Genomic DNA, 21,191 nt, shown 5'->3' on the forward strand with positions numbered 1-21,191 from the left:
GGCAAAGATGGGCTTTAAGGCTGTTGCTATAACCTGCTTGTGAGTGCTTGCGCTCCTCTAAACCACACACCCCTGGATAAAAGACCGTTGGTCTTATGGTGTGCATGGTTTGCAAAAGGATTTTTCTGTAGAAAAGAAAAGAGACTTTTTGGAGAGACAGGGTAACATCTGCAGCAGCAGCAACTGCAGGTGTCTTGAACTGGCTAATTCTTTGCACTTCAATTGGTCGACTATGTTGGGCTGTTATGTGCTGCCACCCCTCCTCTCCCAGGGGCTGCTGAGGCCTCACCAACAGAGAAATGCAAAAAAGCCTCATTCTTCTTGAACTGCCCATTCCCATCCAGAAAGCATTGGGGGCCAAACATGTCTTGCAAAATCTTGGGGCAACCCTAGTAAAATGTGCATCAAAAGGCATATACTATTGAAAAGCATATTTTAAAAATGCATGATTTGTTGTTTCTTTATTCACAACGCGGGAACAGCTGATGATATTGGAACATTGTGGGAAGCTTTTACAGCTGTGATTTGGGCAGGCCTTATAAGCAGAAATGTGGGTAAGAGAAGTGAATAGAGAACCAAGATGAAATATTTGATCTTGCAGCTTTCTCAATTAGGGGTGCAGCAGAAAAATGTACATTCACAAAAAAGTAATTTCAGAAAATTAGAAACTGTTAAAATTGTCATTGCTAAAATTCTGGCAAGTGCCACAGCAAGAAGACTCGATAACATTAATGGATTATATAAACTAGATTTATTAAGAGAAGGAACCTGAGTACATATATTGAAAAAGCAGTATACATTGTGAGGAAAGCAGAGATAAACAAGTTACCATTTCATTATTTTTAAGTGCCACAAAAGCCTTTGACAGGGTAAAATGGCCCTAATTATTTGAGGTATTGAAAAAATTTTAAAAGGGCGATTGAAGTAGTTGCGTTAAAGGAGAGAAATTTTCCATCTCCATACTCAAATATATTCCCAAGGATAATGGAACAGATGACATTGAAGAAACTTTGACTTACAATAGAGGTGGGTCTCAAAGGGTGCCCTTAGTTGGCGGATGGGGGTGGGGTGGGAGGGTGTGATGTCCCCTCTTCAGGGTCCCTGAGTCTTCCTGAGGAAGACTCAGATCCAAACAATGCACCAACATTGCCTCCTGTCCCTCCTCATACTGTGGATTGAGAGATGACAAGATCCCAGAGAGGCAAGATTTTCTAGGTTATGACTGACCTCTGGCTGTAAAACCTTCCAGCAGCTGTCATATCCTGCAGGGTTAACTATTCTTCCTTAGCCGTTGTTGTTGTTTAGTCGTTTAGTCATGTCCGCCTCTTCATGACCCCCTGGACCAGAGCACACCAGGCACTCCTGTCTTCCACTGCCTCCCGCAGTTTGGTCAAACTCATGCTGGTAGCTTCGAGAACACTGTCCAACCACCTCGTCCTCTGTTGTCCCCTTCTCCTTGTGCCCTCCATCTTTCCCAACATCAGGGTCTTTTCCAGCGAGTCTTCTCTTCTCATGAGGTGGCCAAAGTCTTGGAGCCTCAGCTTCAGGATCTGTCCTTCCAGTGAGCACTCAGGGCTGATTTCCTTAAGAATGGATACGTTTGATCTTCTTGCAGTCCATGGGACTCTCAAGAGTCTCCTCCAGCACCAGAATTCAAAAGCATCCATTCTTTGGCGGTCAGCCTTCTTGATGGTCTACCTTAGCTACTCACTGGGAAAGTGTCAGCAAAGGAATGTTGGCAAACAGACCACAAAGGAAAGAAGGAATGAAAGGGTTGGGGAAGGGGGTGGGGGAACCATTCCATGGTAGGACTAGATGCCAGGAGGGATGCTGATGGCCAGAAAGGGGAATGAGGAGAGGTGCCTTGGGGAAGTGGGGTAGAGGTGGAAGAGGGCAGAGAGTCAGGGACCAGATATTTATTCACCTGTGAGATCGATTCCAAAAGAAATGAAGAGTAAGGAAATTCCACAAATGGAAACAGAGCTAATGGAAATTCAAAATCAAGACTTGGTATGGTTGGCCTGTTCTGGTGCTTTAAATGTTGAGGAATGCCTCCTCCTTTGACACTTGGGTGGCCAAGGTAGGCGATGATGGGGCTCCACTTCTTCAAGTCCTGCTTCAGAGGGGAATGGCACACATTTCATAAAAACGCGGAAGGGTGGCAAAGCCAATCAGCATGGGAGAGATGTCGATCTTTTCAGGTGGGACGGGAGATTTGATGTGGAAGTTCTGTAGGATGCTGGTGAAGAAGAGGAAGAGTTGCATCCGAGCGAGGTGCTCTCCAAAGCAGTAGCGTTTCCCTAGGGAAGAAGAAGAAAGCAAAGACGGGCTGTTATAGCCTGCTTGGAAATGTTTGGGCAAAGACTCCTCTAACCCACACAACCATGCATAAAATAACGCCATTGGTCCTTTGGTGTGCATAGTAGGCAAAGGGATTTTATGTAGAAGGGAAAAGAGATACCACTGGACAGACAGATTAATTCTGGGGGGAAATCTGCAGCAGCAACATCTTCTAGCAATTTTTCTCACTTCAATTGGTCCACCAGTGTGGTGTAGTGGTTAAGAGCGGTGGACTCGTAATCTGGTGAACCGGGTTCGCGTCTCCACTCCTCCACATGCAGCTGCTGGGTGACCTTGGGCTAGTCAGACTTCTCTGAAGTCTCTCAGCCCCACTCACCTCACAGAGTGTTTGTTGTGGGGGAGGAAGGGAAAGGAGAATGTTAGCCGCTTTGAGACTCCTTCGGGTAGTGAAAAAGCGGGATATCAAATCCAAACTCTTCTTCTACTGGTGATTGGGCTATTATTTGCTGCAGATCCCCGTTTCCCAGGGACAGTCCCCGGATTTAGAAATCTGTCCCCGGACAAAATCCGTCCCCGGAATGTCCCCGGATTTCATTTAATGTCCCTGGATTTATATTTTAAGTGTTGTGGATTTATTAGTAGGGAATGGATGTTGCGTGATGGGTTCAACGGCACAAGACACATCATATGGGGACTTCCAGCGAGGCAAAATGGCAGGCGCCATGGCAGCGAGAAGCTCCTGAAGCCAGACAGAGCCAACTGCGGTACCAGGCTGGCTCCGGGCTGCTGAGGCTGCCACTGCCACTGCCAAGGGGGAACCAGGGAGGCCTGGTGCATCAACTGGGGGAACCGCTGACCCCCCCCCGCCCATGACCCAAATTGAGCCAGGAGCGAGAGTGCCTGGCCACCTGGCCAACTGCCCAGCGGCACTCGGGGGCCAGGAAAACCCTGGAGCCGATGCAGGGAGACGGAGGAGAGGAGAAGGAGAAGGAAGAGAGAGAAAGAGGAAGGAGAAAAAAGAGGGGAGCCCCGACTTTGCCGTGCCACTGCCGCCGCTGCTGCTGAGGAGGGGAGGTAGGAGAGCACTGGGAGGGCAAGGACATGTGGCCAAGTCCAGGCCCAACCTGAGCCTACTCCACGGTGGCTAGCGCTACAAGAGAGCAGGCCGGGACCCAGAGGAAGGCCGCATGACAGAGGAGACTACAGGAGAAGATATTACTTCTTTATTTTTTTAAAAAAAACAACTTTTTTTCCTTTCAAGAAAAAAAAGTGTCCCCAGATTCAACCCCCCTGGGGCTGCTGAGTACTCACCAATAGGACCCCTGACCATTAGGTCCAGTCGTGACCGACTTTGGGGTTGCGGCGCTCATCTCGCTTTATTGGCTGAGGGAGCCAGCCTACAGCTTCTGGGTCATGTGGCCAGCATGACTAAGCCGCTTCTAGCGAACCAGAGCAGCGCACGGAAACACCGTTTATCTTCCCGCCGGAGCGGTACCTATTTATCTACTTGCACTTTGACGTGCTTTCGAACTGCTAGGTTGGCAGGAGCAGGGACCGAGCAACGGGAGCTCACCCCGTCGTGGGGATTCGAACAGCCGACCTTCTGATTGGCAAGTCCTAGGCTCTGTGGTTTAACCCACAGCGCCACCCACGTCCCTTACTCACCAGTAGAGAAAGGCATAAAAGCCTCATTCTTCTTGAACTGCCCATTCTCATCCAGGAAATGTTGCGGGTCAAACACGTCTGGTCTTGCAAAATGTCGGGGGTCTCTCAGCACAGACCCAAGCATGGGAAACACTTCCGTTCCCTGAAGAAGAGAGGGAGAGAAAGGAGAAGATACGGGAGAAATGGGAGATTCTTCTGTTATGAAATCAGTGACAGTTCCCCATTTTCCCACATTATTAACACTCATAAGGAATTTCTAAACATGTCTGTCCTCTTTGTGTGGTCTTCTCACAGGAAAGCCAGTTCCGCCCTAAGGAGGAGGTGGGGTTGCAGGCTTCACGGCCCCTCCACGAGTGCGGTGGGTGGAGGCCAGCCCCTGCATGATTGGGGGGATTCCCAGCAGCGTCAGCCCCTGGCTGGCCAATCAGCCGGTTCAGGGGGCGTGGCCTGCCCTATAAAAGAAGACACGGCCAGGGATCTCCCTCTTTGCCGTCCACCAGCTGTTCCTGTTTTGATTGAACCTGAACCTGGTTGGCCATTTTGGGGAAGAGGAATGCTAGTGTTATGTACTGAGTTGAACAGGAGCCAAAAGGCAGCAGTCTGATTGGTCCTAGAACAATAGGCTCCAGAATGCAGCCGTCTGATTGGTCCTAGAACAATAGGCTCCAGAATGCAGCAGTCTGATTGGTCCTAGAACAATAGGCTCCAGAATGCAGCAGTCTGATTGGTCCTAGAACAATAGGCTCCAGAATGCAGCAGTCTGATTGGTCCTAGAACAATAGGGTCCAGAATGCAGCAGTCAGATTGGTCCACAGGAGCCACCCAATCCAGCTCCAGGTGGAAGTGAATCCGCAACCTGATTGGCCTACAGGAGAATCCCGGAATTAGCCAATCACGTGGGGCCCATTGTGTAAATAATGTATATAAAGCAGACATTCTGGGGGAACTTCCATTCCTCTTCACCACTATGAGCTGAATAAAGAGCATGAAATCCGCTCTCGACTCCGAGTATATTTCAGCTAGGGATGATGGACCCAAGGTGGTTTCAGCTGGCAGGGCTCCTCTGCTTTTATTATGGTTTTGACTCCACAGCAGTGATGACAGATGAGACAGAGACCAGAGGTGCCTTGGGAGTATTAACTGGCCCGTCATTCATATCTGGAAATAGTACTGAATGGTGGGGTCTCAGGAATTTTTTAAAAAGGAAGAAAAATAAGCAATACCTTGGGAATGGTGTATCCCCGGAATTGGGTATCACGGGTCACTCGTCGTGATACTCCCATAGGAATTATGTCAGAGAATCTCTGGATCTCGTGGATCACAGCATCCGTATAGGGCATCAGGGGCCGGTCGTTCATGTTGGGACTGCGATTCCGGCCAATCACATGTTCAATCTCCTTATGGACCTTCTCTGTTGAGAAATCAGTGGGATATAAGAAAAGGGAGACCTCTCATACCTGGGAAAGCTGACAGGCATATTCCTGAAGAAAGGAAGGCAGTTTCCTGCCTCCCGCCCCGTTCTGCTGTCACCTTGAACCTCCCTACATTCTCAAAAAATATTTTTTAACTTACTGTAAGGGCAGTAGTTACTAAAAATGACTTAGACTCCATGTATCTATCCACATGTGCCCCATTATGTTTATTATATTTTAAACTTAGAAAAGGGACATGGGTGGCGCTGTGGGTTAAACCACAGAGCCTAGGACTTGCCGATCGGAAAGTCGGCGGTTCGAATCCCCGCAATGGTGAGCTCCCATTGCTCGGTCCCTGCTCCTGCCAACCTAGCAGTTCGAAAGCACGTCAAAGTGCAAGTACAGTGGTACCTCGGGTTACATACGCTTCAGGTTACAGACTCCACTAACCCATAAATAGTACCTCGGGTTAAGAACTTTGCTTCAGGATGAGAACAGAAATCGTGCTTCGGCGGCGTGGCAGCAGCGGGAGGCCCCATTAGCTAAAGTGGTGCTTCAGGTTAAGAACAGTTTCAGGTTAAGAACGGACCTCCAGAATGAATTAAGTATGTAACCAGAGGTACCACTGTAGATAAATAGGTACCGCTCCGGTGGGAAGGTAAACGGTGTTTCCGTGCGCTGCTCTGGTTCGCCAGAAGCGGCTTAGTCCTGCTGGCCACATGACCCAGAAGCTGTACGCCGGCTCCCTCGTCCAATAAAGCGAGATGAGCGCTGCAACCCCAGAGTCGGCCACGACTGGACCTAATGGTCAGGGGTCCCTTTACCTTTACTTAAACTTAGAAAGGCCCATGAACATACGTTTTACTTCAACGAACTGACTTTTGTACAACTCCGAAAGCTTTTACAAAGTTACGATTAAATACAATAAACTCTGTTTATAGAGATGGGAGACATAGAGGCATACCAGTACAGTGGTACCTCGCAAGACGGAAAACTCGCTAGACGAAAGGGTTTTTTGTTTTTTGAGCTGCTTCGCAAGACGATTTTCCCTATGGGCTTGCTTTGCAAGACGGAAATGTCTTGCAAGTTTGTTTCCTTTTTCTTAACACCGTTAATACAGTTGCGAGGAGCAACTCATAGAACGCGGTGTGGTAGCCTTTTTTGAGGTTTTTAAAGACTTTGGTGATTTTTGAAGCTTTTCCAAAACTTTTCCGACACCGTGCTTCGCAAGACGAAAAAAATCACAAGACAACAAAACTCGCGGAACGAATTAATTTTGTCTTGCGAGGCACCACTGTAATTGAACGTGTTTGTATTACGGGAAGCCCTGAATTAGAGCACCTTACGCATTATATCTTGCTCTGCCCCTGATACACTGAAGCAAGAGAATGGTTTTGATACCTATAATGATAAGGTCCTGTGCCCAGAATCCTTCTGACATGATTCTATATCTCCTTGCAGACATTGATAAGTATGTGACCTGGCGTGTAGTACTTTTTGCAACTGCCTCCAGAAAAATTAGAAAAAAATTATATAGCTGAGATTGCTATCAACTGTAAAGGAGATGAATTTATTTGACCCCATCTACCCCAAGCTGTATTTTTCTCACCAAACTTTGTACATAATTGTCTATTCTATTATTTAACATTACTTTTAATATATTAGTGGCCCCGCGGTGATTTTAGCCTACAAATTTTATTGCCCAATGTTTCAATTTGTATATTGAGGAGTTTTTATAGCTTTGTGCAGATTAGGTGATGTTTTGACAATATAAATGTTTTAAAGTTTCCGTATCAAATTAGTATATATTCTGTTGAATGATATTGTATACATTGCAGCAGCCTTTGGCTATAAGCAATAAATTTGGCTGACTGACTTACCTTGAACCTCTGGGTATTTCAGCAGAAGAAGGAAGCCATAACGCAAGGTGGTGCTGACAGTTTCTGTTCCAGCAAAGAAAACAGCGAGGGTAGTCAAAACCAGATTCCTCAGGGAGAACTCAGAGTGTGGGTTTACCTTTTCCTAGCCAGAAGGAAGAGGGAGAGGAAGAGGTTTCTTTTATTAAACATTGCTATACTCTATACATTGCTATAGTCCGTATAGTTAAAGCTATGGTTTTCCCAGTAGTGATGTATGGAAGTGAGAGCTGGACCATAAAGAAGGCTGATCGCCGAAGAATGGATGCTTTTGAATTCTGGTCCTGGAAGAGACTCATGGACTGCATGGACAGTCCCATGGACTGCAAGAAGATCAAATGCATCCATTCTTAGGGAAATCAGCCCTGAGTGCTCACTGGAAGGACAGATCCTGAAGCTGAGGCTCCAAGACTTTGGCCACCTCATGAGAAGAGAAGACTCCCTGGAAAAGACCCTGGTGTTGGGAAAGATGGAGGGCACAAGGAGAAGGGGACGGCAGAGGACAAGATGGTTGGATAGTGTTCATGAAGCTACCAGCATGAGTTTGACCAAACTGCGGGAGGCAGTGGAAGACAGGAGTGCCTGACGTGCTCTGGTCCAGGGGGTCACGAAGAGGCGGACACGACTAAATGATTAAACAACAACAACATAGTCTAAAGCCTTTTCCACAAAGCGCTCTTTCTCTTACTGTTCAGTTGAGCTGCAATGGTGTCTTGGTCAATCGGATAAGGGGATATGGACAGTCGCAGACTGTTGAAAAGGTGGCTTCAATTCATGGCCCTCCAAGTTGTGGGAATGTTCAGGGATTCAGGGGAGGATATATTGTTTGATTATAGCCTTTCCAACTTGTGTTAATAAGTTCACAATTTAGCAGAGTAACATTCCCCTTTTTAAACTCGCAGCGGATGCGTTTGCTCAGGCTAGCTAAAGCCTCTATAATAACTGTTCTGGTAAAGGTAAAGGGACCCCTGACCATTAGGTCCAGTCATGGCCGACTCTGGGGTTGCGGTGCTCATCTCGCTTTATTGGACGAGGGAGCCAGCGTATAGCTTCCGGGTTATGTGGCCAGCATGACTAAGCCGCTTCTGGCGAACGAGAGCAGCACACGGAAACGCCGTTTACCTTCCCGCCAGAGTGGTACCTATTTATCTACTTGCACTTAGACGTGCTTTTTTTTTTTTATAAATTTTTTATTGCGTTTCTTTCCATAATTTTATAGATTACAAACAAATAACATAATTGCAAGAAACAAATTTTCCCTTTTTTTAACAACAAAAACAAACAAAAACAACTTGGACTTCCCCACCCCTTCCGATTCTGCGTTATTTAAATTAACAATGTCAGCATTTTGTTACCTTATTTCATGCCTTATTGTAACTTTCAAATGTTATGTACCCAAATTCAATATATTGTATCTCAGTTTCAATGCCTTTAAAATAAACATAACATGTTCGATTCAAATTGTCTCCTTTTCTCTTTTATCACTTATTTTACAATTTACTTAATCATGATTGCAAAAGCATAACTTTTCCTAATCATGCACTATCTTAAGATTCATACAGCTTGTAGTATTTTTGCAAATAGTCTTTAATTTTTTTCCAGTCCTCCTCAATTGTTTCTTTATCCAGATCTCGGATTCTGCCGGTCAGTTCAGCTATCTCCATGTAGTCCATCAACTGCTTCTGCCATTCCTCCAGCGTGGGCAAATCTTGTGTCTTCCAGCTCTTAGCAATGAGTATTCTTGCTGCTGTGCTAGCGTACATAAACAAGGTTCTGTCTTTCTTTGGCAATTTCTGGTCCACCATGCCCAGCAGGAAGGCCTCTGGTTTCTTGGGAAAGGCACTTAGACGTGCTTTTGAACTGCTATGTTGGCAGGAGCTGGGACCGAGCAACGGGAGCTCACCCCGTTGCGGGGATTCGAACAACCAACCTTCTGATCAGCAAGTCCTAGGCTCTGTGGTTTAACCCACAGCACCACCCACGTTCCAACTGTTCTGGTATTTCCCCCTTATTTCCTCATAAAAAACAAGACACGACACAGTCTTCTATAAAAGTATAAAAAGAGTTTATTCACATTCTGTTCACAATTGGATCCCAGAAGGCAAACTTAGCTTAGAAAAGTAACATACACCTGGAAACTATCTCATAAGGAGACAGTCCCTCTGTCCTCTCTTCGCTGGAAGCCAAGAGAGCATCTTTGGCTAAGCGGATGTTGCTTCTTCGATGCATGTAGTCAAAGAGAGAGAGATGGCTGCCCTGCCCTGTGCTTTTGTCGTTACCTGCACAGGTGAGGCCATGCCCACCTCTAGTCACATGCAGAGGAAGTCTGTCGCAGCCCAGAAGGAAACAGGAAGTTTACCTGCTGGCTGGACAAACATTCCTCCCCATGTGTAAGCATGTTCACTCTAGGAATGTTGTACTTGACTGCTCTTGTGTTTCACATCCCACACAAGTTTGCATGGGGCAAGACAACTTTCTTTCCCAAGAAAATCACCGCAGTTCTTAGAACGCAATAATCATACCTGATGCATTTTCACCAGGAAACAGTCGATGAAATCCCAAGGGGAGTTGGGGTCCAGGGTCTCCTCATTGGCTTTTACTTTTCTTGTGATGAACTTCTCCAACCCTAAGAGTTGCTTGAAGGCTTCCTGCTGTGGGCCAGGCAGGTACTGCATGACGCCCGAGAACATGTCGTAGAGCTGCATGTGACAGGTTGGAGGAGGGCAGAGTCATGGGGAGGAAGAGAGACCAGATATTTCCCAAAGTGAAGCTGAGATAAAGGTGCTGTTTGCGTCTGAGGCTCACCTAACACACCCAACATCTGACCCTCCCTTTATGGTGGAGGCTGATGCCTCTGACGGGGCAGTGGGAGATGTGTTGCTGCAAGCCGATGAGGAAAGGGAGCTGAGGCCATGCACCCGCCATTCAGTCATGGGCGTGGTCGGGTACCTGGAAGTGTTTTTCTTGCCAATACAGAATTAACTATCAGACAGGTGCCTTCCTTATCTGGGACAGAAGTTGTATAAGCCCTTCAAGGGGGCACTGTTATACAGAGATTCCGCTCCTTCCTCCTGGGCCGTGTCCAGAAAGTGGTGGTGGGGGATGAGTGTTCAGGCCCCTGGGCTTTCACTTATGGGGTGCCTCAGGGTTCTGTCCTCTCCCCCATGCTTTTTAACATCTACATGCAGCTGCTGGGAGATATCATCAGGGGGTTTGGACTGGGTGTCCATCAATATGAAAATGATACCCATCTCTACCTCTCTTTCAAATCAGAACAGGCGGTGAAGGTCCTGTGTGAGTGCCTGGAGGCAGTTGGAGGATGGATGGTGGCTAATGGATTGAGGTTGAATCCTGACAAGTCAAAGTACTGTTCTTGGGGGACAGGGGGCGGGCTGGTGTGGAGGACTCCCTGGTCCTGAATGGGGTAACTGTGCCCCTGAAGGACCAGGTGCACAGCCTGGGAGTCATTTTGGACTCACAGCTGTCCATGGAGCTGCAGGTCAATTCTGTGTCCAGGGCGGCTGTCTGCCAGCTCCATCTGGTATGCAGAATGAGACCCTCCCTGCCCGCAGACTGTTTCGCTAGAGTGGTGCATGCTCTAGTTATCTCTCACTTGGACTACTGCAATGCGCTCTACATGGGGCTACCTTTGAAGGTGACCCAGAAACTACAACTAATCCAGAATGCGGCAGTTAGACTGGTGACGGCTGCCAAGACCACATAACACCGTTCCTGAAAGATCTAATTGGCGCCCAGTACATTTCTGAGCACAATTCAAAGTGTTGGTGCTGACCTTTAAAGCCCTAAATGGCCTCGGCCCAGTATAACTGAATGAACGTCTCCACCCCCATCATTCTGCCCGGACGCTGAGGTCCAGCTCTGAGGGCCTTCTGGTGGTTCTCTCATTGCGAGAAGCAAAGCTACAGGGAACCAGGCAGATGGCTTTCTTGGTAGTGGCACCCGCCCTGTGGAATGCCCTGCCATCAGATGTCAAAGAAATAAATAACTACCTGACATTTAGAAGACATATGAAGGGAAGTTTTTAATGTGTGACATTTTAATGTATTTTTAATCTTTGTTGGAAGCTGCCCAGAGTGGCTGGGGAAACCCAACCAGATGGGTGGGGTACAAATAATAAATTATTATTGTTATATTCTTATTCTTATTCTTATTATTAAAAGGGCATGTCTGTGGTGCACTCCTAGATTGGTGAGGTGTTGTGTGAGGCATTTGGTATCTCAGGCTCAGGGAAAGACATCGCTCCTGGTTCTCCTATTTGTACTGTGAGCTTCGGCTGGCCAGCCTCACTCAGACGCCTGAAGGTGGTCTGCTTATTAACTGGCAATGCTGCAGCTTCTAACTGTGTCTTGATCACTGCTGGACTTTGGGGGTAATGACTGATTAAGAGGAATTGTATTATTCACACACTCGCAAAGGAAGTCCTTCTCATCCCCTCCAATTTACCTGTCCCCAAGAGGTGGCAGTGAACCGGAAGCTACCCAGCATCATACTCAGCAAGGAGTGGAACTCCTGATCTTCGTATTCAAAGCGGTCGCCAAAGGCGATGGAGCTGATGACGTTGGACACTGTGCGGCTCAGGGTGTAGGTGGGGTCAAAGGGTGCGCCTAGAAAGAAAGGCACACACACACTGTGCAAGTCACTCAACCCAGGAACAAATCAAGAATACACTTTGCAAAGCAGTCCACTCTAACCTCATTACAGTGGTACCTCGGGTTAAGTACTTAATTCGTTCCGGAGGTCCGTACTTAACCTGAAACTGTTCTTAACCTGAAGCACCACTTTAGCTAATGGGGCCTCCTGCTGCTGCCGCGCCACCAGAGCACGATTTCTGTTCTCATCCTGAAGCAAAGTTCTTAAACCGAGGTACTATTTCTGGGTTACTGGAGTCTGTAACCTGAAGCGTATGTAACCCGAGGTACCACTGTATTTCTTTGAGCAACGTTTCTTCGCGTGGATGTAGAGTGTTGGTGATGTACAGTCATACCTCGGGTTACAGGCGCTTCAGGTTGCGGTTGCGGACTGCCGAAACCTGGAAGTACCGGAACGGGTTACTTCCGGGTTTCGGCAGTTGCGCGTGCGCAGAAGTGCCTAATCGCAACCTGAGCGTGCGCAGATGCACTGCTGCGGGTTGCGAACGTACATCCTGTATGGATCACGTTCGCAACCAGAGCGCCCACTGTATTTAGCTTAAGCTAAGTTACATCTTTCCCCACCCATTACCAAAAATAAAAGCAGCCGTGATAATATTCAGTATAAAGCCTTCAGCTGCCCACTTAACCGCCCACAGTTCTAACTATCACTGTCAAGCGTTTCTGTCACCTGTAACTCATTAAGCAGCATTTCTTGAAGATACCAGAACAGAGCTCACTTTTTGTTTCCCTCAGGGATTCTAGCAGGAAGTGGGCTTCTTCCAGGATCCGCTCTTCGATGGATCTCTTTCCCATCCCAAAATTCCTCAGCGTCATGATGGAGAATCGGCGCAGCTGCTTGGCCCGTTCCCCGTTGCTGAAGGAAACCCCTGGGAAGCGAAGGAGCCAGTGAAATGAGGAAGAGGAAGAGGAGCTGGAAGGTGACACCATTTTAAACTAGACTTAAGTATGTCTTTTTAACTGGATTACGGTATTAAGCCTCCCTGAAAATGCTGCTATATCAGTTACTCTTCAACAGGTATTCTGTATGCGTAAGTGCTGTTATTCCCTTTTGTGGGATTATTTTAAGGGGGAGAAAAGAGGGAAATACCAGGAGAATCCAGTCTGCCTTAAATCATCCTGGATTAGCTATGATAGTTTTAGCCTTTTAGCTTATCAAAGCTTCCCTGCAAAGGGATGCACTCTATGGAACTCGGAAATGTGAGGAAGGAAGGATAATATCTAATAAATGTATAATCTTCTACCATCCATTCACATCCCAACATTTAAGAGTACCTGGGAGCACAAAAGAGGCAAAAACACAGTTGACAATCAACTGATAGAAGGCACTTGCAGACTCAAGAGCTTTTTCAATATTATCTATGCTTGCAAAGCCACTAAGTTACATCAGTGGTCCTTTACTTGGCTATGAGTATTCAGATGCAAATACCATCTCTTCTATGACTTGTCTGAATGATGTAGAGAAGCCCTCTCTCAGCCCCACTTCTGTCCTCAGTGAAACTAGTATTAAAAAATCTACTTCACAGGCCCACAGGAAGGACCACTGCTAAGTTCAATGCCAAAACAATGGTAGTAATGATGTGCTCTGGCCAAGGGTTGTCCAAGAAGAGACTGACCGTAACCCTGGAAAAGCCAGTCAAACGTGGCTTGCTCTCCACGGCCACCGAACTCTTCGGCCTGATCCACCAGGGCCTCCTTCACGGCATCGTATCCACACAAGACCACAACACGGCGGGGCCCTAAGTGGATGGTGTAGACAGGACCATATTTCTCACGGATCTGTGAAAAGAGGAGGAGGGCATTGTGTGAGGTCATGAAACTGATGGAGAGATGGAGCAAATTGCTCACCTACCTGTGCAGAGATTAGTAGCTCCTGAAAGCCTAAGCCTAATTAGGCAATGAAAAACACATCCTTTATGATGAACCTTTGGTTCTCCATTATCTGGGCACCAGAATTTAAGAAGGATATTGGCAAGCTGGAATGTGTGCAGAGAAGGGCCACAAGGATGATCAAGGGTTTGGAGATGAAGCCTTATGAGGAATGGCTGAAGGAGTTGGGTATGTTTTGCCACGATAAGAGAAGACTGGGGAGAGATATGAAAGCCTTCTTCAAATATCTAAAGGGCTGTCACCTGGAAAATAGAGCAAGCTTGTTTGCTCCTGTAGGACCAAACCAATGGATTCATGTTATAAGCAAAGAGCTTCTGACTTAACTTCAGAAAGAACTTTCTGATGGTAAGAGCTGTTTTACAGTGGAACAGAATCCCTCAGAAGGTAGTGGTTGAAATTTGCAGTTCCTCAAATTTTGCATTGAATTTCTCCAAACCCCACCCCCAAACCCACAAGTATACAAAGTGTGCATGTAAAGGCATATATTTGTGAAAATAGCATACAAGATTGCATTATATTTTTTGGGGGGGGGATTCACTACATAAATGTGGCTATAAGGCAGATCTGCCCACAAAAATGTGTATACAGTGGTGCCTCGCAAGACGAAATTAATCCATTCCGCGAGTCTCTTCGTCTTGCGGTTTTTTCGTCTTGCGAAGCACGGCTATTTGCGGCTTAGCGGCTTAGCGGCTATTAACGGCTTAGCGGCTTTAAGAAAAAAGAAAGAAACTTGCAAGAACTCGCAAGACATTTCGTCTTGCGAAGCAAGCCCATAGGGAAATTCGTCTTGCGGAACGACTCAAAAAACGGAAAACCCTTTCGTCTAGCGAGTTTTTCGTCTTGTGAGGCATTCGTCTTGCGGGGCACCACTGTACTCTATTAGGAAAACGCACAGTGAAATTCTGATGAAATTGCATGAGGATTAAAAACATACCAACTGATGCAGAATGTAATGGACTGAGAGAAACGGAAAGAAACAGATTCACCCACCACTAAAGGCACACAACACCAGCAGGCTACCATGAGGAAACCTCTCCTCCATGCGGGGAACTGAAATTAAGATTGGAATCATGGAATTATAGAGGTGGAAGGTACCCCAAGGGTCATGAGAAATGAGAACAATGAGAGAAACAGATTTGACCACTTCGACAGCCACATGACACCAGCAGGCTATCCTGAGAAAACTTCTCCTCCATCAACAGATTTGTGGTTAAATCCGGGCTGGTCTCAGATATTAAATTGCCCTGCAATCTACCTGTGTAGTTGGTGCCAACAAGCTGAATCTGGGTGGGGAAAAGAGTCATGCAGGCCAAGCCCTGGGAGAAGATGATCTTGGATTAAGACAGGGCTCTTGTTCTGCCAGGACTTTGTTTCCCTCCTTGGCCGATATTTTTCCCGTCCAAATTCAGCTGGTTGGCACCACTTACATAGGTAAATTGCAGGGCCATTTGATAGCTGCTCAGATTTTGTTTTGAACTTTGATCATTTGTTTGTTTTGTATTTGTGTGCATTTGTTATTTGTCAACCGCCTTAGGGGACTTTTTTGATTGAAAGGAGAGTATAATAAATAAATTACATAATATAACACAACATAACATGCCATCCGGATAATCCCTGGGCACCACCTCCAAGCCTGGACAGGCTCGGCACAGTCTCCAGTTGCACCTACCTGGCAGAGCAGGTTCTGCTCAGTGTCGGATTTCCAACTGATTCTGAAGAATCAAACAGTTGGATCTCCTTAGGTGGTGCAATATTTATTTCTGGTTATGTTTGCACGAAATTAAAAGACGCCTGCTTCTTGGGAGAAAAGCAATGACAAACCTAGACAGCATCTTAAAAAGCAGAGACATCACCTTGCCAACAAAGGTCCATATAGTTAAAGCTCTGGTTTTCCCAGTAATGATGTATGGAAGTGAGAGCTGGACCATCAAGAAGGCTGATCACCGAAGAATGGATGCTTTTGAATTCTGGTGCTGGAGGAGACTCTTGAGAGTCCCATGGACTGCAAGAAGATCAAACCTCTCCATTCTGAAGGAATACAGCCCTGAGTGCTCACTGGAAGGACAGATCCTAAAGCTGAGGCTCCAAGACTTTGGCCACCTCATGAGAAGAGAAGACTCCCTGGAAAAGACCCTGATGCTGGGGAAGATGGAGGGCACAAGGAGAAGGGATGACAGAGGATGAGATGGTGGGACAGTGTTCTCGAAGCTACCAGCATGAGTTTGAGCAAACTGCGGGAGGCAGTGGAAGACAGGAGGGCCTGGCGTGCTCTTGTCCAGGGGGTCACGAAGAGTTGGACACGACTAAACGACTCAACAACAACATGTTTGCATACAACCTTTCTGTTAAGGATACCAGGGCTGAAACTGAGCATAGCGCCAGCTGAGTGAAATAAGCCAGGCTGAAAGACATCCCACATGGTGGTCCAGCTTTGGGCAGTCTCTGCCCTACATAACTTCCAGCAAAAATGGCATCGAGAAAGGTTGTTCCTGGCTGAGCTCTACAGTCTGTTTTGATTGTTTAATTGGGCTTCGTTTGTGTTATGTACTGAGCTGAATCCTAGATCAATAGGATCCAGAAGGCAGCAATCTGATTGGCCTGCAGGAGCAGCCCGCTATATAAATTTAATGGCAAATGCATCTCCTTTAAATCAATTCCCAGACCAAATGAGTAAATTTTTCATCAAGGAATCGTAAGCTTGCCTCTTGTGCAAATGCCTGCAACTCTAAATTTCAAAAGGCTGTGTCCCTATTTAGAACAGGATAGCTGTCTTTCTTTTCTTATCATCATCTAATAATGTCCTCAGAGGGCCAGAAGCTAGATCTAGCGTCCAAAAGTTAAAATCAGAGGATTTCCTAACACACGAGATACCTGTCAAATCATAACCCCCAGAGGCTGCCCAAAAAGTGTGACCTTATGTCAAAAGGAACTAATAATATACCTGCTGTACAGCTCAGTTGGTTAGAGCACGGTGCTGATAAATTAAAATTAAAATTATTATATTATTTATTTTTTTAAAAAATATTTATTTAAAAGAAATGCACACTAAAATGCTGACTAATTTTTTTGAGGACATGAGAATTGACAGGTGTGCCCATCCTTTCACTCAGGCAGAAATATACAGTGGTACCTCGGGTTACATACGCTTCAGGTTACATACGCTTCAGCTTACAGACTCCACTAACCCAGAAATAGTGCTTCAGGTTAAGAACCTTGCTTCAGGATGAGAACAGGAATCGTGCTCCGGCAGCGCAACAGCAGCAGGAGGCCCCATTAGCTAAAGTGGTGCTTCAGGTAAAGAACAGTTTCAGGTTGAGTACAGACCACCGGAACGAATTAAGTACTTAACCTGAGGTACCAGTGTAAAGAGAGAGAGAAGCAAAAGCTGGAGAATGTGGTGGAAGGAGAATTATGAGGAGTCAAGTGGGAGAGAGAGAGAGAAAAGGATGGGTGTGTAGATAGATAGATAGATAGATGGGAATGACCTTCATTAATCAACAGTATTTAAGAATGATTTTACAATAACAATTCAGAGAATGGGAAACTGTGCTCTGACACATTATAGAAAGTTACCTTCATGAGTGAACGGAACATGTCACTTGTTTTGACTTGGAGCAGGTTTCCGATGAAGGGGAGGGGAGTTGGTCCAGGCGGCATCTGGCTTTTGCGGTACATCTGCTGCCATGTTGAGAGGACCATCAGGCAAGAGAGGCAGATGACCAGGAAAAGGGTTGCTGCTCCCAGGAGATCCATGGGGAGGTTGCAGGTGGCCTGTGGAGCTCTGAGTAGCTGGGAAGAGAAAATACATGCACAGCACGAGTTGAGGCTGTTATGTAACCTAACCTGAGGGATAACACCCTTTGTGGAGTTATGCAACTTGTTTGCAGTCACACCTCTTGGTCTCCTTTCTATTCAAGAAGAGAAGATCTCCTGCCAAAAGTCCAGAGGTCTTATTTTTTGCGTGAGACAGTCCTGCTTCATCGATTTTTCATGCTTTATGTACAAGAGAGAACTGGCACTATCTGGAGATTATTTCTGAGGCAGACTGGCTTCTCTGCATCCCTTCCAGCGGTTCTCAACCTGTGGGTCCCCAGATGTTGTTGGACTACAACTCCCAACATCCCTGAGCTCTGGCCTTGCTAGCTTGGGGTGAGGGGAGTTGTAGTTCAACAACGTCTGGGGACCCACAGGTTGAGAAAGGCTGCTTTAGGCAGACATGGGTGGATTCTGTGTCTCAGTGTAATAACGTAGTATGACAGAGAAAGACCCAAATGATTTCCACAAACACAAGCACAAAACTATCAAGGAGACAGGCACTTACGAGGGAGTGTCCTGCCCACACCACTAGGAGACCTTCATGGAGTTCCCAGGACATGCACAATTCCCTCCCACCTTTCCAAATTGTTGGACAAGGTCTCTGGTACATAAAACAAGGAAGGAGGACACAGAGATGGAGGCTGCTGAAGTGTGTGTGGCCGTGATGGACTGTCCCAGGAAGCCAAGGGTAGAGATAGAATCCCAGAAGCCCCACTTTCTGTATCTCCAAGAAAACAAATACTAATTTATTTACCAACTACCATTGTTATCCCTTTGTTTGGGTGCTTTTAATGTTTGATGTATTACTGTACAGTGGTATCTCGGGTTACATACGCTTCAGGTTACATACGCTTCAGGTTACAGCCTCCGCTAACTCAGAAATAGTGCTTCAGGTTAAGAACTTTGCTTCAGGATGAGAACAGAAATTGTGCTCCGGCGGCACGGCAGCAGCAGGAGACCCCATTAGCTAAAGTGGTGCTTCAGGTTAAGAACATTTTCAGGTTAAGTACGGACCTCCGGAACGAATTAAGTACTTAACCCGAGGTACCACTGTATTTTAATATTTGGTTGGAAGCCACCCAGAGTGGCTGGGGAATCCCAGCCAGATGGAGGGGGGGGGTAATAAATAAATTATTATTATTATTATTATTATTATTATTATTATTATTATTAGGTAAAGGTAAAGGTACCCCTTCCCGTAGGGGCCAGTCGTGTCCGACTCTAGGGTTGCGCGCTCATCTCGCTCAAGAGGCAGGGAGCCAGCACTGTCCGGAGACACTTCCGGGTCACGTGGCCAGCGTGACAAGCTGCATCTGGCGAGCCAGCACCAGCGCCGCACACGGAAACGCCGTTTACCTTCCCGCTATAAAGCGGTCCCTATTTATCTACTTGCACTTAGGGGTGCTTTCGAACTGCTAGGTGGGCAGGAGCTGGGACCGAACGACGGGAGCTCACCCTGTCGCGGGGATTCGAACCGCCGACCTTGCGATCAGCAAGTCCTAGGCTCTGTGGTTTAACCCACAGCGCCACCCGCGTCCCGTATTATTATTATTATTATTATTATTATTATTATTATTATTATTATTATTTTCTGTGGTTTGTTTATGAATGGAGAGGTATCTTCCTGAATTGGCCGAGGCTGTCTTCAAGGTGTCTTTCATTTCCAGAACTGGATTAGATTGATGGCTCAAATCTATCCATGGATCAGGCATAGGCAAACTTGGCCCTCCAGATGTTTTGGGACTACAACCCCCACCATCCCTAGCTAACAGGACCAGTGGTCAGGGATGATGGGAGTTGTAGTCCCAAAACATCTGGAGGGCTGAGTTTGCCTATGCCTGATCCATGGCTTTCTTTCCTGCTTTGCTGGGAATTGGCATAGATAGCCCTCAGGGTCCCTTCCGACTTTAAAATTCTATTATTCTAGGGCTTGCAGGGTGCGGAGGCTCAATTGAAAATCGACATCCAGTGCAGCACCTCCAGCAGAGGTGCCCCATGTTGCTCATAGGTTAAATCAGAGAGCGATTGTGTAGCAGAGTTTTACACCATCTGCAGCTTCTCCACCAAATTCAGACCAAGGAACAATACATTTGGGATTTCTTTCTATGGAAACCTGGAAAATCTGCATGTTCCATTAACTGCTATGCTTCCTCTTCAGTAAGGATGGCGGAGAAATTTGATTCAGTTCACATTTAAAGACAAACTTATTCACACTTTTTGATACAAGCTGTAAACTGAAACGCAGCCGGTCTTCAGAATGTGCAGTACAGTGGTACCCCGCAAGACGAACGCCTCGCAAGACGGAAAACCCGCTAGACGAAAGGGTTTTCCGTTTTGGAGGCGCTTCGCAAAATGAATTTCCCTATGGGCTTGCTTCGCAAGACGAAAGCCCATAGGGAAATCTCCGGGACAGCGGGGAAGCGCAGCGCGTCTTCCCCACTGTCCTCGGACCTCCTCCGAAGCCTGGCGGCGGGGCGGAGAGACCTCTTCCCGCCGCCAGGCTTCGGAAGGATGCTCCGAAGCTAAAGAAGCTAAAGCAGCCTGCCGCGACCCTCTCCCGGCTGGAGAGGTGACGCGCGCCTATGGCAGGAGCCTCCATAGCCGAGCGTCACCTCTCCAGCCGGGAGAGCGCGCGCGGGGCTAAAGCAGCCCCCCGCGACCCTCTCCCAGGTGACGCGCGCCTATGGCAGGAGCCTCCATAGCCGAGCGTCACCTCTCCAGCTGGGAGAGCGCGCGCGGGGCTAAAGCAGCCCCCCGCGACCCTCTCCCAGGTGACGCGGGCCTATGGCAGGAGCCTCCATAGGCGCGCGTCACCTATCCAGCCGGGAGAGCGCGCGCAGGGCTAAAGCAGCCCCCCGCGACCCTCTCCCAGGTGACGCGCGCCTATGTCAGGAGCCTCCATAGCCGAGCGTCACCTCTCCAACCGGGAGAGCGCGCGCGGGGCTAAAGAAACCCCCTGCGACCCTCTCCCAGCTGGAGATGTGACGCGCGCCTATGGAAGGAACCTCCATAGGCGTCCGTCACCTCTCCAGCCGGGAGAGCGCGCGCGGGGCTAAACCAGCCGCCTGCGACCCTCTCCCGGCTGGCGAAGTGACGCGTGCCTATGGCAGGAGCCTCCATAGGCGCCCGTCACCTCTCCAGCCGGGAGAGCGCGCGCGGGGCTAAACCAGCCCCCCGCGACCCTCTCCCAGCTGGAGAAGTGACGCGCGCCTATGGCAGGAACCTCCATAGGCGCCCGTCACCTCTCCAGCCGGGAGAGCGCGCGCGCATAGGCGCCGACTCCATGGGGCTTGAGGGGGCCCGAGCCCCCTCAAAAATTCGTTTGGGGGGGCTCCGCCCCCCCAATAATCTCCGGCGCCCCTCCAGCAGAGCGCCATCGCCGCCCCTCTCCCAGCCCAAAATGCACAGGGAGGGGCGGGCTGCATGCCTCCTGCCCTCCCTCCCAAGCAAAAGCTCCACCCAATTTCCTTTGGAGCTGATTAATAGGCGCAGCACGCTCTCCCCTATTCGCTCACGAGGAG

The 21,191-nt window shown here is 47.7% G+C and overlaps 2 protein-coding genes across 2 annotated transcripts in view; both read right to left on the reverse strand.

The window, feature by feature from the left end:
• Positions 1-21,191, reverse strand: part of LOC114601981 (cytochrome P450 2A13-like) — a 65,485-nt gene that overhangs the window by 23,942 nt on the left and 20,352 nt on the right. The gene's annotated exons all lie outside the window — the stretch shown is intronic.
• Positions 733-17,654, reverse strand: LOC114603168 (cytochrome P450 2A13-like). The gene is made up of 9 exons (XM_077932363.1): positions 17,428-17,654; positions 13,581-13,743; positions 12,684-12,833; positions 11,759-11,919; positions 9,817-9,993; positions 7,259-7,400; positions 5,190-5,377; positions 3,967-4,108; positions 733-2,300 (listed from the first exon to the last, which is right to left on the reverse strand). The coding sequence occupies exons 1-9, from the start codon at positions 17,605-17,607 to the stop codon at positions 2,119-2,121; spliced, it is 1,485 nt and encodes a 494-aa protein (XP_077788489.1). The 5' UTR covers positions 17,608-17,654; the 3' UTR covers positions 733-2,118.

Source organism: Podarcis muralis, chromosome 7 (genome assembly GCF_964188315.1).
Source record: "Podarcis muralis chromosome 7, rPodMur119.hap1.1, whole genome shotgun sequence".
Lineage (NCBI taxonomy): Eukaryota > Metazoa > Chordata > Lepidosauria > Squamata > Lacertidae > Podarcis > Podarcis muralis.

Coding starts and splice junctions, on each gene's coding strand:
- LOC114603168 (XM_077932363.1), bottom strand. CDS start 17,607: ATGGATCTCCTGGGAGCAGCAACCCTTTTCCTGGTCATCTGCCTCTCT. Junction 12,834..13,580: donor CTGGCTTTTCCAGGGTTACG/GTCAGTCTCTTC, acceptor TTCGCTTCCCAG/GGGTTTCCTTCAGCAACGGG. Junction 2,301..3,966: donor TTTTATGCCTTTCTCTACTG/GTGAGTAAGGGA, acceptor CTTCTTCCCTAG/GGAAACGCTACTGCTTTGGA.